Source organism: Papio anubis, chromosome 11, assembly GCF_008728515.1.
Source record: "Papio anubis isolate 15944 chromosome 11, Panubis1.0, whole genome shotgun sequence".
NCBI lineage: Eukaryota > Metazoa > Chordata > Mammalia > Primates > Cercopithecidae > Papio > Papio anubis.
This window is the reverse complement of record NC_044986.1, coordinates 37,370,882-37,387,612: the sequence shown is the minus strand read 5'-3', so window position 1 is coordinate 37,387,612 and position 16,731 is coordinate 37,370,882. Positions and strand designations below refer to the sequence as shown.

At 41.4% G+C, this 16,731-nt stretch overlaps 1 protein-coding gene across 2 annotated transcripts in view; it reads right to left on the bottom strand.

The window, feature by feature from the left end:
* Positions 1-586, bottom strand: part of BLNK (B cell linker) — an 80,509-nt gene extending 79,923 nt beyond the window's left edge. For both annotated transcript variants that reach the window (XM_009215068.4, XM_003904061.5), the window contains exon 1: positions 339-586. Coding sequence is in view for 1 of the 2 variants with exons in the window: in XM_003904061.5 (XP_003904110.3) it covers positions 339-385 (47 nt within the window). In the remaining variant the exon portion in view is untranslated. The remainder of the gene's footprint in view (positions 1-338) is intronic.
* Positions 587-16,731: the final 16,145 nt, after the last annotated feature.

Genomic DNA, 16,731 nt, shown 5'->3' with positions numbered 1-16,731 from the left:
GGTTGCACTCAGACTCTGAACGTTGACCTTCAGTAGAATCTAAGCCCTTGGTATTTCTGTTTTATTATCTTTCCAGAGCTTCATACTTTATTGTAAGAGGTAGCTAAAGCAAGTCTCTCTTGTTCCTACACATTTCTTTAAGAACTCAGTCCACTTCCCTATAGCAAGTGCCACCCAATGCTTTCCCTAAAAGCTCAGTCCACTTCCCTATAGTAAGTGCCACCCACTGGAAACTAGCAAAGCATTCCAGGATTTCAGTATTTCTGAGATGCCATAAGAGCATTGGGGGAAAAAAAAGGAGATGAAGAAGGGTAAGTATTGGGTGGGGAAAATCTTACCTCAACTTCTGACTGGCGGGGACGGTTATTTTATTAAGCTTGTCCATTCTGTTTGGTAATTGTAAGAGACACGAATAAGTGTCCAGTGGTCACGTCAGCAGTTCCTGGCCCTCCTAAGGAACAGCATGGTAAGCCTCTGGTCTCAAGGGTTCCGGCCACTCAAGTCTGACTTCTGAGAGTGCAGGCTGCTGGCAAACACCCCTGCTCTAGGGAGAAGTAAAACTTGCCCGAGCACATAGTCAAGTTTCATGTTTCTACATAATCATGTGATCTGGATAGCCAGCCAGCTTGATGATTACTCCACGTTCTGTAAACTTTAATAGTGAAACCTACTGGGCATGCAAATTTCTTTCCAGCTGCTTTCTTTTACAATCAGATTTGTAACAAGGTTGGGACAAGTTTCTGGCTGGTCACTACTTCCTGTTTGTCCCAAACACATCTAGTCTGTTTCCAGCAGGTGCATGCTATAACTGGGAACTTCCTGGGCTCAAGGAAAAGCAGAGTAATCAAGTCCATCTGAACCTCTCTTGGAGACTTTCTGCTTATTTGCATAAAGTCATGGATAAGCTTTTTCTACTTATAGAACCATTATATAAAAATGGCATTTTTGTGCTTTTCCCTCCCCGCCCCTGATGCGAGCAATATGTTTAAAAATAAATGTCAGGGTGGCAGTGACATGGTGGTAACAGTTTACTCAGAGAATTAGAGTCTCTCTTTTTCTGGAGCTCTATTTAAAATGGGATGGGCAATTCTCTGTTCATCTGCGGGTAGGGATGGGTGACCCAGGAAAGGGGAGATGAACTCTGTCGTAAGATGTGCAGCCTCCTTATTGCCTGGTAGAGTCAGGAGTTACCTTGCCGATAGCCAGATGCTTTCAAACAAACCAGGATGTACCCAAAAGTCAGATGAGAACAAATCTAACAGTTTCACAACAGTGCAATTCCTACATCAGGCCATTCTGAAGTCCTAAAAGCAGAATGCCACTCCCCTCCTTGCATTTGCCTCTTCCTGTCCTGTCCACCGCTTGCTCATCACAGCCAGTGACACGCCAGACACGAAGCCATCTCAAGCTCAGACAGGTGGGGTGAGGTTGGGAGGAGGGAACCATACCTGTAGGGGCTGAACGTATTCAGAGAACTCTACTTCCCTCCTGGAAGACTTGACATTTCCTTCTGCCTAATCTGAAACATGCTGATTTATCTGTTGTTTAAAGAGCAGCCCGCAGTCTAGGGTCAGGGAGGAAGAAAATGGGAGGAACTTTTTGTTCCTGGACATACTTTTTTGCAGCCATCGAGAATGCCCTGCTCACTCTTGTGGAATAAAGTACACATTTCCAACATTTATCAAGGGAACCAGTCTTCTCCTGGGTCAGAAGAATACACAGCAGGACAAAGTAAAGGGCTCTCAGTTACCTCTCCTGTTGTAGACCCAAGATCTGACTGAAGACAGTGGGGAAAGAGGAGAAGACAGAAAAGGGAAAGGAGGTGGAGGAAGAGGAGACAGAGGAGGAGGAGGAAGAAGCAGAGGAAGAGGAGACAGAGGAGGAGGAGGAGAAGGAACAGTGGCAATGGCAGAGGTGGAAACCATGGATGGATTTCTTCCCTCCTGTGCCTCTTCTTTGCACAAATGGATGTTCTGTCTTTCTCCAGGTAACCTTGATTATTCACATTCATCACTGCCTATGAATTTCTGGTTTGACCAGATGTTTAGGAGCAGAATCTTCAGAGCTGTTGAAGGGTGGGGCCCTTCTGCTTGGCCAGGCCACTGACTTGGCCAGGCCAGCAAGAGAGCAGACAATGTTGCATGAGAAAAATGCAAGTGTTTGTCTCCTGCCATCATTCATTTTCCCCCATCTGGCTGCTCAATTTTCTTGTAGTGCATCCTGAAGGAGCTCTAGACCCTGCCTCCTGCTCTCCCATAGTTCCTAACTGAAAGAAACAAGTAGACTAGGATGGTAGAGGCACAGACGATGTCATCAAAGATCAGGAAATTCAGGCTTCACTGAATAAGATGATAATAGTCAGCTCGTTCTTTCTGAATTATTGTAAAATGCACCCCATAAGTCACTTGACTTTTCTCTCCACCAACAACTTTGCTCAACACCTGGCTGACAACTTCATATTTCCCCAGAGAAAAAGACCAGAGGCAAAGGTTACACTTCTGCTTTTTCTTTTTACAGCCACTTGTCTTTCTTCTTTTTACTGTATTTAGTCTAACATGATGAAAATGAGAGACTGTGTTTCCAGACTGGACATTTTGCCCCATGTGAAGTGCAGTGTGACAGCCTAATGTTCCAGGCCTGCCACAACTGCTTTGGCTTCTAAGTTGCTCCATGACTAAATGAAAATTTTAGATTATTTGACTCTAATTTTGAAGTGGGGAAAACCTTTTTTTTTTCTTTTTGAGACGCAATCTCACTCTGTCACCCAGGCTGGAGTGCAATGGTGCAATCTTGGCTCACTGCAAGCTCCGCCTCCCTGGTTCATGCCATTCTCCTGCCTCAGCCTCCCGAGTAGCTGGGACTACAAACACCCACTACCACGCCTGCCTAATTTTTTGTATTTTTTAGTAGAGACGGGATTTCACCGTGTTAGCCAGGATGGTCTCAATCTCCTGACTTCGTGATCCACCTGCCTCGGCCTCCCAAAGTGCTGGGATTACAGGCGTGAGCCACCGCGCCTGGCCAGGGAAAACCTTTTTAAGCAAAACACAAAAAGGAAAAATGCGATAAATCTAGATATATATAAATTTAAGCTTTTATGTGACAAATGCACCATAAATGAAAGTTAAAATACAAATGACAGGCCCCCATAACTGGATAACCAAGAAGGTTAAAGCAAAGATGGAAACTGATGATACCAAGTCTTAGCTGGTAACTTATAAAAGGAATGAGACCACACAACGTGGTTCCACAGCGCGCACAGAACAATATACCATCATAAACCTTCAAGATCGGTCTACATAGCACAGCGGACATAGAAATTAATGAATCACTAGATTCACAGATGAGAAATTGACAATCCCAACCTTAAAGAAAATTTGGAGTGCCTATGCACTGTGGCTAAAAGTATAAGGTGCAATCACTTTGGAAACAGTTTGGTATTTTCCAATAAATTTGATGGCATATATACCTATGACCCAGCATGGATCACAGATGTTGCGGAGCACTCCTAACTGTGTATATCAAAGGCATGTGCTAGAATTTTCACTGAAGCACCATTTCTTTTCTTCTTCTTCTTCTTTTTTTTTTTTTTAAGATGGAGTCTCGCTCTGTTGCCTAGGCTGGAGTGCAATGGAGTGATCTTGGCTCACTGCAACCTCTGCCTCCCAGGTCCAAGCAATTCTCCTGTCTCAGCCTCCCTAGTAGCTGAGAATACAGTTGCATGCCACCATGCCTGGCTACTTTTTGTATTTTTAGTAGAAATGGGGTTTCACCATATTGGTCAGGCTGGTCTCGAACTCCTGACCTCAGGTAATCCACCCGCCTCAACCTCCCAAAGTGCTGGAATTATAGGCATGAGCCACTGCGTCCGGCCTAGTCACTGTGCCCAGCCACTGTGTCTAATAGGGGGAAAAAAAGGCCCTGGAAATAATCCAATTGTCCATCAACTGGAGAACAAATAAATTAATTGTGACATCTTTTCATAATGGAATAGTATTCAACAATGAAAATGAGTGAACTCCAATTGCATCAGTATGGATAAATAACAAAAATAACTTGAGCAATAAAGGCAAGCTAAAGAAGTGTATACAGCATGATTCCATTTATATTAAGGTTAAAGACATGTAAAACTAAGTAATATGTTATTTAGGATACATATATCTATGGTAAAACGAAGAAGGAAGGGAATGAAAAATGAATAAGTCACTAGGGAGCAGGATTGGAGTGAAGGGACATGCAGGGTTTCCAAGCAATTGTAGTATATTTCTTAAGTTGAATGGTGGGTATAAACGTTCATTTTATTGTTATTCTTTATAGCTTATGAATATTGTAGGTATTACATATTTAACACAAATAAATTTTAAAAGATCTGATCTATCTTTGAACTTGTGTTGTAATAACAAAAAAAAAAAAAGAAAAAGGAAAAAAAAGGAAAAATATCTGGTCTAGAATTATGGGGCAAAAGCAAGATAGCATGCCTAAACCTAAGTCAGATGGTGATAATCCACCATCTCTGTGAGATGATGAGACTTGAGAACAAGAAGACGGATTGTACTGCTTCTTGGGGTTGAGACCCAACCAGCCCTGGTTTTTCTTGGGCTCTTTGCCTTGCATCTGTGGATGACAACTACAACACCATGTTTATTGAATGCTTTCTGTGTTTCCTGTACTATGACAACATTCATTTTACATGTGAAAAAACTGATTCTGAGAGAGGCTAGGTAAACCAGTCTAAAGTTACACCACTCATCAACGGAAAAGCTGGGATTTAAACCCCAGTCTGTTTCCATAGTCTAAGCTACTAATCATAGACTCTGCCATTGCAAGACAGATTTTCTGTTATTCAGCAGACAGCCCTGCTCTAGCATCAGGCACCAACTTAACCATGACCTTGGGCAAGTCTTTTAGTCTCCCTCACCTCAGCTTCTTACCTCTAGAGCAAGAGATTCAAAGAGGGGCTTGGGCTCCATCTGACTTGGAATCTGGACACTGCCAACCTGCATAGAAACTGGTTAGTGCCAGTGGAAACATTCACAGAATATTTAGAAGATGAGTCTTGACTTCTGTTTACTAGACTGCTTCCCAAAGAAGGGCTTAGTGGCTGTGGCAGTTTACAGTGCCTTGGAGGGAGTCCAAGTCCTCACTGGAACTGGAAAGTCAGGCACAGTTCACTATCTTCTCTGCTACCCCACTCACTGATGGCTTTTCCCTTGCCAGGGCCAGTTTAGGCAAACTGCTGCAGGAAGTTGGCAAGGTGTGATGTTGGTGCCATGCACTCTGGTTCTATGCAGAACTATAACCTATTTCCAAGAGGCTCAGCTTCACAACAACTCCATGGGGGCAAAGGGTACTATGGTCATTCCCATTTTATGATGTGAAGTCTGATCCTCAGAAGGGTGACAAAACTTACTCAAGGCCGCCCATCTTCTTGACATCTGAGCTAGGGCCTTTAGCCCCCAAACCATTCACCCACCTTTCCTTTCTTGTGCTGGCACCGTTTCTCAGGGTTGGGACAGGGATGCATCCTGCAGCAACCACAGACCCAGTAGCTTTCTCATACATGCGGGCCAAAGTGGCAGGAGCTTGCGGATGGACAGGCCCGTGCCTGGTTTTCTCAGCCGGTGCCAGTGAAGGGCCAGAGGGAAAAAGGTTGGGAGGAAGCTAAGGAGCCTGGGTAAACCAGTGGAGGAAACAGCAGGAGAGACTAGGGAAAGGCAAAGACAGACAAGGAAGCATGGCAGATGCTGGCAGTGGTTTTTCTGTTCTTCTTTTTTGTGGAGACAAGTGGTAGGAAGGGAGAAAGAAGGAAGAAGAGAAGACATCTGAGACTTGAGCAAGTGGGCAAAGGCCCTTTTAGGCTCAAGGTTTTACTTTCTGTGAGACAAATTGGTTCCCTATTTTATCTTTTCAGTAAACTCAACATTCTATACATCAGATTGGCATGGAGTGCGTATCTGTTTTATTAGGAGAATGGCTCAGATGAAAACACCATTTACTCATTGCATCCAGCCAAGCCTCTATTGGCAAGAACATTACAATAGCCTAATATTGGGATGGACAACTCCTGGCCTGTGCATCATCTTTATCTCCTCCTTTGCCTTCTGTCCTCAGAGCCAATCTGCCAACAAGATTCTCTTTGGAAGTATTTCCACATTTACCCTGCTCTCACTATAGCCCAGGCCCCCACTTGGTTCACTGATCAGCCTCTTGCTATTTCTTGGTAGTAAGATCCAGCCCTAATCTCATCCCCATGCCTCCAGCTGCTGACCCTTCTTAAGGACCTCAGAGGAATTTCCTTTCTTCTAGAACCAAGTACCAATGTCATTCATGCCTCACTGTGACTGAATCTCCTCAATGGTGCATCTTATTCCTCACTAATTCCCAGCAGGTGACCATCCTTTTAGTCAGACAGGTCATCAAACACTCCTTTCTCCTCATCAGTCACATGGCCCAGCCACTAGTCAGAACCACCACCCAGAAGTGAAGAAGCAGATACACAAGGCCCTAGGAAATCAGGAGGCCAGGTAGTTTCCATCAGTCAGGGCCATTATGGAGCCAAAGAGCAGGCAAGGGTGGAGGGGCAGTTTTCTATCCAAGGAATGGGTGTATCAGAGATGTGGAAAGCTGAGATAACACTCATGACCTCCAGGAGGTGAGGGTCTACGATACGGTTTGTCTGTGTCTCCACCAAAATCTCAACTTGAATTATATCTCCCAGAATTCCCACGTGTTGTGGGTGGGACCCAGGGGAAGGTAACTGAATCATGGGAGCTAGTCTTTCCCATGCTATTCTTGTGGTAGGGAATAAGTCTCATTAGATTTGATGGGTTTATCAGGGGTTTCCACTTTTGCTTCTTCCTCATTTTCTCTTGCTGCTACCATGTAAGAAGTGCCTTTCACCCTCCACCATTATTATGAGACCTCCCCAGCCATGTGGAACTGTAAGTTAAATTAAACTTTCTTTTCTTCCCAGTCTGGGTATGCCTTTGTCAGCAGTGTAAAAATGGACTAATACACTCTATCTGCCCTATGTCCTCAGTAGCAAATGCTGTGGCTGTTGATTATCATTTTCTGTTACCTTTTATCTGATGAAGTTTGACTAGTCTCCCAGTCTTTCTACTTGGGCAGTCCATCTGGATTCAAAGGGTCCCCAAACAAAAGCAGAGCAGACTTGAGCAAATATTTTATGTTCTTAAAGGTTTCCTTGTCTCCAATTCAATATATGTTTGTGATCCCAGTCCCATCATAAAGATATCATAAAGATTTCCATTATCTCCAATTCAATGTATAAATTTAATGTGATCCCAATAAAAATACCAAGACAATCCTCTCCCTCCTCCCATGCCAGATCTAGACAACTTGACTCTAACATTTCTGTATGAAAATAAACAAGCAAGAATAGCCAAGAAACCCTTGAAAAAGAAAATCAAGGAATGGAAAGGGACTAGCCTTCCTAGACATTAAAGTACAGTATGAAGCCTCTCTAATAAAAACAGCATGGTATTGCTACATGACCAATGGAAGTAATGAGAAAACATGTAGATAAATAGAAGATTGTAAACAAATTAAGTATATTATGAATGTGGCATATCTAATGGGGAAAAATAGGCTTTTCAATAAACAATACAATTGCACAGCCATTGGGAAAAGTACAAAATTTAGATTCATACCTCAAATCAGAGTGAACTCCCAATGGATCAAAAATCTAAATGTAAGACATGAAGCCATAATATACCTGAAGAAAACAGAGTTAAATTTCTTTATAACCTTATCCACGATTTAAAATCTAGAACTAATAAAACAAAATCTTAATAAATTTAACCGGAAAAACATAAAAATATTTTTCATAGCAAAAAACACCATAAGCAGTATCAAAAGATAAAAGATAAATTGGGAGTCAAGAGTTGCATCATATATCACAGAACCGAAGGCTAATATCTCCTTAATAGGTAGAGATCCTAAAATTTGAGATTGAAAAAAAAACCCAACTAGATAAAAAGTGGGCAAAACCATGAACATGAAAGGCAGGAGGCCTTTAAATGGATGAAAAGTATGCTTAACTACACTCCTATTAAGAGAAAGATTATTATAATCATGCTGAAGAAATATTTCAGATAAGCAAAAACCTAAAAGTCTGATGATGGTGTCTGTTGTTAAGGCTCTGAGGAAAAGACATCCTTTGCTTGCAAAATGTTATACTCCCCTAGGAGGGGATATGGCAATGAGGTAGGAGGTGGGGCTTGGACACCAGACCAAATTGAGGACTATCTAAAACAAGTCAGGCTGGAAGCACCTCCCCATAAGACACACCCACCAGTGTGCCATGTCAGTTTACCATTGCCATGGCAACACCCAGAAGTTACCATCCTTTTCCGTGGCAATGACCTGACAACATGTAAGTTACCACCCTTTTCCTAGAAATTGCTGCATAAACTCCCCCTTAATTTGCATATAATTAAAAGTGGATATAAATACGAGTGTAGCTCTGCCTCTCAGCTGCTACTCTGTGCACTCCATCTATGAGTAGTCCTGCTCTGCAAGGAGCAGTACTTCTGCTGCTGCTGTAGGCTGCCGCTACAATAAAAGTTGCTGTTTAACACTTGCTGGCCCTTGAATTCTTTCCGGGACAAAGCCAAGGACCCTCTGGAGCTAAGCCCCAATTTGGGGCTTGTCCATCCTACATCAGCAGTACCTAATAAAATTACTAGAATTTACCTTATGACCCAAGCAACCTCAATTCTAGGAACCTATCCTGAAGATACACCTTCACATATGTACATATGCAACATCTGCACACATTTATTGCAGTTTTATTGGCAATAGCAAAAGATCAGAGACACCTAAATGTCCATCAATGGGAAACTGGTTGAATACATTTTCTGTATTCACACACACACATACATAGGCACTTGTTAATTGCAACAATAAACACTGGAAGGGTAAATCAGAAGCTAATAAAAGTAGTCACCCATGGGAGGCAGAAGGGAGCTGGAAATAGTGGGAAAGTGATAGGGATTAGATAGATTCTCTGGATCTATCTGGATCTATCTTTTTTTGTTTGTTTGTTTTGAGATAGAGTCCCATTTGTCACTCAGTGCATCAGGCTCCCTGCAGCCTCAACCTTCTGGGTTTAAGTGATCTTCCTACCTCAGTGCCTGAGTAGCTGGGACCACAGGCAGACACCACCATGCCCAGCTAATAGTTTGTGATTTTGGTAGGGATTGGGTCTCACCATGCTGCCCAGGCTGGTCTCAAATTCCTGAGCTCAAGTGATCTGCCAGCCTTGGCCTCCCGAAGGTGTAATTACAGGCGTGAGCCACCGTGCCCGGCCTGGATCTATCTTTTTATGAAGTTCTGACTTTTAAACTAGGTAACCATTTGACATAAACTAAAACAAAACAAAACAAAACAAAACAAAAAAACAAAATTAAGGCAAACAAAAAAAGGCAAATCTTAAAGACAAAAATAAACAGAAACAAATGAATTTAGCTGGTAACATATCACAGAGGAGAGAATTATTTCAAGTGACTCTTTAACACAGTCCTCTGAGCATTCTCTGTGAAACTTATTCTAAGAATAAAAATAATTGCAAAGAAATCTTGAACTTTACTCAGTATTTTTATTTTTAGTAGTAAAACTGTGGGTTTTGCTGTTCGAAGTGAAATTTTGTATGTTGTATGAAAAATTAGTAGGAATGAAGATTTTTAGTATAGGAGAAAAAAGTAAAGATATAAAATCAAAGAAGAAAAAAACTTGATAATTTTAAATTTGATGGAAAATATCAATCTGAACTCATGATTTTTCTAGCAGTAGACACTGAAAAGTCCTAGAAGCAATGATGGTCCAAATTTTACATACATCAAAGATGCTCAATTACAAATATAATAAGAAAAGAATCCTCCACTAAAAGGAACCAGGTTCTCCTTGAAGAAAGGGTTGATTTCAGGGAAAATAGAAGGTGAACCTGGACTACCTTGTGCCATAAAAGTACACACTCATGGGAGGGAGAAGGGAGCTGAAAATGGTGAAGAAGTGATAGGGATTAGATAGATTCCCTGGATTTTTTTTTTTTTTTTTTTAAAGACAAGTTCTCACTTGTCACTCTGGCTGGAGTGCAGTGGCGCCATCGTGACTCACTGCAGCCTCAGTCTCAATCTCCTAGGCTCAAGCAATCCTCCCACCTCAGCACCTGAGTAGCTGGGACCACAGGCACACACCACCATGCCCAGCTAATGTGGCACAGATCATTGAAAGAGGCACATAGGAGCAGATCCTTGAAAGAGGGTCCAGTAGACAATTTTGGGACAATTTGAGCATTTATAAAAAAATGACTGTAATTTATTTTAAACATGAAACAAATAAAAATCCACCAGTCCATAAAAACATAACCAAAAAACAAAGTCATTTGCCAACACTGAAGGTAACTATTCCATCAACTTTTTAATTGAAAATTTAAAAAATTAAATCAGTTGGAAATTAAAGAAGAATAAAGCAATTACCCTGATGTGTTTAGGAGAAATCAAAATCCTCAATTTTCACAGAATACTAGCTAATAAATGTAGAATGAATGGTAGAATTAGAAAACTACCATTTTGCAACCCCAAATGAAGAATTTATTTAGGTAAGGGTCATCAATTAATGCTAAAACTGGTAGGTAAAATGTTGTTGGGGAGCGTCATGTCCCTATGACATCACAAGGTATCAAATTCCCACACCCGAGGCTGCTGGCTGATTGCAAGGCTGACCTTTACAGAGTTGACAACTGACTGCTACTCACGTGATCAAATTCAACATTATCCATTTTGCTTCCGATGCAAGATGAAGTACATCTCACCTATGAAATATCTCAATTTAATCAACTTTTAAATCTAACTTCCAGCTTATACAGAGTGAACACATAATGAATCATCCAAAGTAGGGCATCTCTGGGAGGGAAAGAAGACTCAACTAACAATTATGCCAGGACTGCAGGTGTAATCAGGGAAGACATTCCCAGGCAAACTGGAATGTGAGATCCTGCTAAGTTTAGAGGAAATAAAGGGGATACAGGAACAGGCTGAACAGCATTAAGAGAAAACAATTATAATAATTTAAAAATCCAGATGTAGAAATTCTACAAGACTACCACTTGGTCTTCTTAATGTTAGAAGACAAAGGATGCTAGATGGTGTTAGGGAATTGTTAATGTTCTTAGGTATGGTAATGGTACTGTGGTAATGTAGAGGAAGATCCTTATTCGGATATTTTTGGGAGGTACACTGATGAATGTAAGTTTTAAATGTCATGATGTCTATAACTTATTTTCAATTGGTTCAAAAAAATGTTAGCAATGATCAAAATTGGGTGATGAGTGTATGGGTATTCATTGTACCAGTCTTTCAATTTTGCTACATATTTGAAAATTTCATGTAAGAATTTTTAAAATGGCAGGACTTGAAATGTCTCTAACCCTCAACCCTTTCTAGAGAGCCATCTGGGATATTGGAACTGCCTGGTGTCCCAGGCCTCCTCATCAATACTGTCTCCATCAAGGAGAAATCCTACCTGGGGCTCTCCTGGAATAGTCATCTCATCTCCCAAATATTGTTCCAATCTTGACCATTTTCTTATTTCTGGGGGCCTGTCCAAATCTCACTCACCATCAATGGCCACTTTCTTTTGGAAGCTTGTCCTATTTCCTTCTAGTCCACTTGGGCCTCTACTCTGATCTCCTCTATCTTCCTGTCTTTTGACCATAGTTTTGACTTATTTTTCATAAGTATATATCCTGTTACCATGATAAAATTATAAACATCCCAGCAAAATGACTATATTCTATTTCTTAGGCCTTTCTCTATGGCAAGCAAAAAACTAGAACATTCTTTGTACATAATAAATATTTTCTGAGTTAAATGTGGAAGTTATTAAAAGACATTGACAAAAAAATGGTTGTGAGATGCAACTACTTTTCAAACTCAGGAACTGAATTGATGTTGAAAGTCATTGATATTCTAATTGTTTACCTATGCCAAATGGGAAACTACATGGCCATAGAAGCCCTGCTTTCCAGTCACAGTATTTCTTTCAACTGATCCTGGTCATAAACTAAGAGTCCTTTTCAAAATGTGTTCAGGAAGTCACTGCTAAGTACTCAGAGCAGACGGTCCAGTAGAAATGTGTATGTCAGACTGTCCAAAGAGAAGAGTAAGGAATCAAACTTCCATCTCCTAGAATTCACCATCTGTCATTAACGCCAGTACTACAGTCTCTTTCATATTGTCTCTCTGATTCCACCTGCACGTCTTACCTACCTCCCAACTCTACTTTTAGTTCCCTAACTGTCTAAAGGAATCCCTGGACTCTCCAGGCTTCATTAGCATTTCCTTTACTATCAACCTCGGAACAGTCTCCACTGGACGATGGTAGCCCCTGCAGTATGGGACCTGGATTCCCTTTTCTTCAAAGTGCTGTGATATTGGACTACATTTTATGCCCTGCATTAGTCATAATTTGTCAGATCTGGAATAGGCCTTTGAGAGAAAGCTGCCAGATTTAGCAAATAAGAATACAGGATGCCCAGTTACACTTTAGATAAGCAATGCTTTTTCAGCAAGAGCACATCCCAAATATTGCATGGTGTCCTGTCTTTTATCTGGCAAATCGGAGATGAGGAAACCGAGGCCTAGAGAGTGAACTGACTTGCAAAAGTCCATTTTAGAGAAAAACTCCAAGCCAGAAAAAAACAAGAGCAGAAAGAACTAAGATCTCCTTACTCCTGACCCATGTATAATGTTTTTTTTGTGTGTGTGTGTATAAAAACAACAATGTCTGTGGTCAAGATGTGTTGAATCAGTACAAGGAAGCAAATTTCTCATGAAAAAAAAATTTGTACTTGCTTTTCTATTAATTATTTAACCAAATAATTTGGGCCCCTAGGGTGAAATGGCTTAAGGAAATCCTTAGATCTCCAACCTGAGACTATCTGAGTGGAATAATTCAAATTCCTCCTTAACAAATGGCAAACCAAAGACTGGACAGACTGGAAATATCAACGAATGTGTGTGGAGCTGGACTGAGGGAGCTGAATGTGTCACTACCATCCTTCCGGACCACGACTGCCAATCTGTGTGATTTCAATATTCTACTTTTTTACAAATGAGAAGACCCTGGATATAAAGTGCAACAAATATTTATAGAAAGCCACTTTTTAGGAAGAAATTTTTTTAGATATTCTATAACATTACTGTCTTTCAAATCAATACATAACTGGCTAATATTCCAATAGGAAAATGTGCAAAGAACACAAAAGGTTAATTCACAAGAGAAGACATCCAGATGGCTGATAAAAATATAAACCAGCTCACAATCCCCAAAACCAAAGAAACACAAATTAAATCAAGTATAAAATACCACTGATTTTTTAACCTACCAAAGTAAGCCTTTAAAATGTTATAAAATTCAGGTTTGGCAAAGGCATTGTTAAATGAGTGCTCTTGCCACTGACAGGACAACAAATTGATAGAAACTTCCTAGAAGGCAGTTTGGTTCTAGGTATTAGGATTCTTAAAATGTTCATATGTTTAAAAGAAAAATATAAAATTTTATTAATTTTTCCTAAGTGTAGAATTATTTATACCAATATAGAATTAGAAATGATGTAAACATTCAACAATAATATAACTTCATAAATTATGATATAGCCATGAGTGGAATGCTCTGCAGCCATTAAAAACAGTGTTTTCGAATAATCTATAACTATATAGGAAAATCTTCACAATGGACCAAAAAAAAAAAAGGGCAGGGCCCGAAACTGTCCATATAGTTTGATTCAGGTTTTATAATCTCACACACCAATACAAAGAAAAACACACTGATATATTAAGTGTAAGTGTGATTCTCTCTGAGTGGTTATCATATCCACTTAAAAAATGTTCCTAAATTTAAAGAATCTTAAAATCTTAAGATCTTTGGATTTATTTTTAAATTACAGTAAAAATTTGAAACATACTTTGTGTACAGGTAAAATATAACTGCTTTGTATAAGTTCCTTACAGCTGCCATAACAAATGACGACAAACTTGGTGACTTAAAACAACAGAAATTTATTTTCTCAAAGTTCTGGAGACCAGAAATCTGAAATCAAGGTGCCAGTAGGGCCATGCTTCCTCCAAAGGCTCTCAGGAAGAATCCTTCTTTGTCTCTTCCAGCTCCTTGTGACTCCAGCCAGTCCTTGGCTTGCGGCTGCATACCTCAAATCCCCACCTCTGTCTTCCCATGGTCTTCTCGCTTCTCTCCAAGTCTCTCCTCTGTGTCGCTTATCGGGACACTTGTTATTAAATCTAGGGCCCGCTCACTTAATCCAGGATAATCTCAAATTGGCATCCTTAATATAATTAAATCTGCAAAGACTCTCTTTCTAAAAAATGTCACATTCACAGGTTCTAAGTGTTAGGCAGTAGACTTATCTTTTGGAGGACTACCATTCAACCTGGGGTAGGAAGTGGGACTGGACTCTGGAGGCGGGGCTCTGACACTGACCAAATTGAGGGACTAGCAAAAAACAGGTCTGTGGCAGAAGCACCTCCCCCTAAGGCACGCCCAACAGTGTGCTGTGTCAGTTTATCACTGCCATGGCAACACTCAGAGGTTACTTGCCCTTTCCATGGCAATGACCTGCTAACCTGGAAGTTACCTCCCTCATCTTAGAAATGTCTGCATAAACCACCCCTAAAAGTGGACATAAATATGAATGCTTCACTCTCTCTGAGCTGATGCTCTGGGCACATTGCCCATGGGGTAGAACCTCTGCTGCTGCTGTACACCACTGCTTCAATAAAAGTTGCAGTTTAACACCACTGGCTCACCCTTGAATTCTTTCCTAGGTGATGCCAAGAAGGCTCCCAGGCTAAGTCCCAATTTGGGGGCTTGCCTGTCTTGCATCAAACCCACTATATACCCTAAGATGGTGGTTTTACTTACAAATGTCAAATACATAAAAAATATTTGTGTTTTATTTAAGACTTTTTTAACTGCAAGTAACAGAAAACCCAACTCAGGCTGGATTTAAAAAGAAAAGAAATTGTTGGTATATCCAAATATGCTGCATCTGAGCAGGCTGCAGAGTCTAGGAACCAAACACTATGGCTAGGACCATTTTTTGCACTCTCTGTGAGTCTTAGCAGATTTATTCCTTAAAGATGGCCAGCTGGCTCTGGCTAGTGGGCTGTTGGATCTAGCTCATATCAACTATTCAGAGGAAATTGTTAAATTTTCAGAAGTTTTGTGAATCTATTGCTAACACAGCCATTATTTGAAAACAATAAATTATGTAAGGTTGCAATTCAATAAATTATATTTTCAAAATGTAATAAGTACTTAACATTCATGTCTTCCTATTTTACATTTTACTATTGTCTATGCTCTTGAGGTGAGTTTCATCTATTGTACTTATGTCTACGGTGGAAAGACTATAATCATCGGCAACATTATGTGAGAGCTTGAAATCAGCATGGTGGAGGTGTTTCCACCACAGGAATTGGCAAATGCTACAAATCAGAGCGTTTTTTGAGAGCCAGTTGTTAAACATTCACCACCACACCACCATTCCAGCTGCCCCAGACTCACAGCCCCTCAGGTTCAAGTACAGCAGGATAAAGACGGCATCCTCAAAAGTAATGAGATTCACCCTGATTGGATATTTTGCCCGTCTTTCCATCTCTGAGCCAAAGACCAAAGCCAAAGGGAAAGTGATACCCTGTCCCCCATCCTGGAGCTAGGTTAGCACACACCCAAGCCTATATATTTAGGGTGATCACTCCATGACTATCAGGAGATGTCACTGGAAGAAGGGAAAAATGGCTGCTGGGGAAATGTCAAAGTATATCCGCCATAGTTGTCAAGCAGTTGCTTACACCTGGTTTCAATGTCTCCTCCTTTCATTCCTCATTGATAAGAGGCACATGGTTCTGGACCAATGAAGCTCTGGTAAATGGGGTGAGATGGGCAGGTTCTGGTGCAAGATCTCTTCTTGATAACCCCCAAACCTCTCTTTTTGGTGGAATGATGTCCCCACTCTCTTCTCCCTCAGGCCTGTTTTTTTTTTGTTTTTGGTTTTTTTTTTTGAGATGGAGTCTCGCTCTGTCGCCCAGGCTGGAGTGCAGTGGCTGGATCTCAGCTCGCTGCAAGCTCCGCCTCCCGGGTTCACGCCATTCTCCTGCCTCAGCCTCCCGAGTAGCTGGGACTACAGGCGCCAGCCACCTCGCCCGGCTAGTTTTTTGTATTTTTTAGTAGAGAGGGAGTTTCACCAGGTTAGCCAGGATGGTCTCGATCTCCTGACCTCGTGATCTGCCCGTCTCGGCCTCCCAAAGTGCTGGGATTACAGGCTTGAGTCACCGCGCCCGGCCTCTCTTCTTTGCTCCATCTTCTTTTTTTTGAGGCGGAGTCTCGCTCTGTCGCCCAGACAGGAGTGCAGTGGCGCGATCTCGGCTCACTGTAAGCTCCGCCTCCCGAGTTCACGGCTTTCTCCTGCCTCAGCCTCCCGAGTAGCTGGGACTACAGGCGCCCGCCACCACACCCGGCTAATTTTTTGTATTTTTAATAGAGACGGTGTTTCACCGTGTTTGCCAGGATGGTCTCGATCTCCTGACCTCGTGATCCGCCCGCCTCGGCCTTCCAAAGGGATTACAGGTGTGATCAGGCCTGTTTTATTAATGCTCACAGCTTGGCTCCAACTTAGATGAATGGAGCATACAT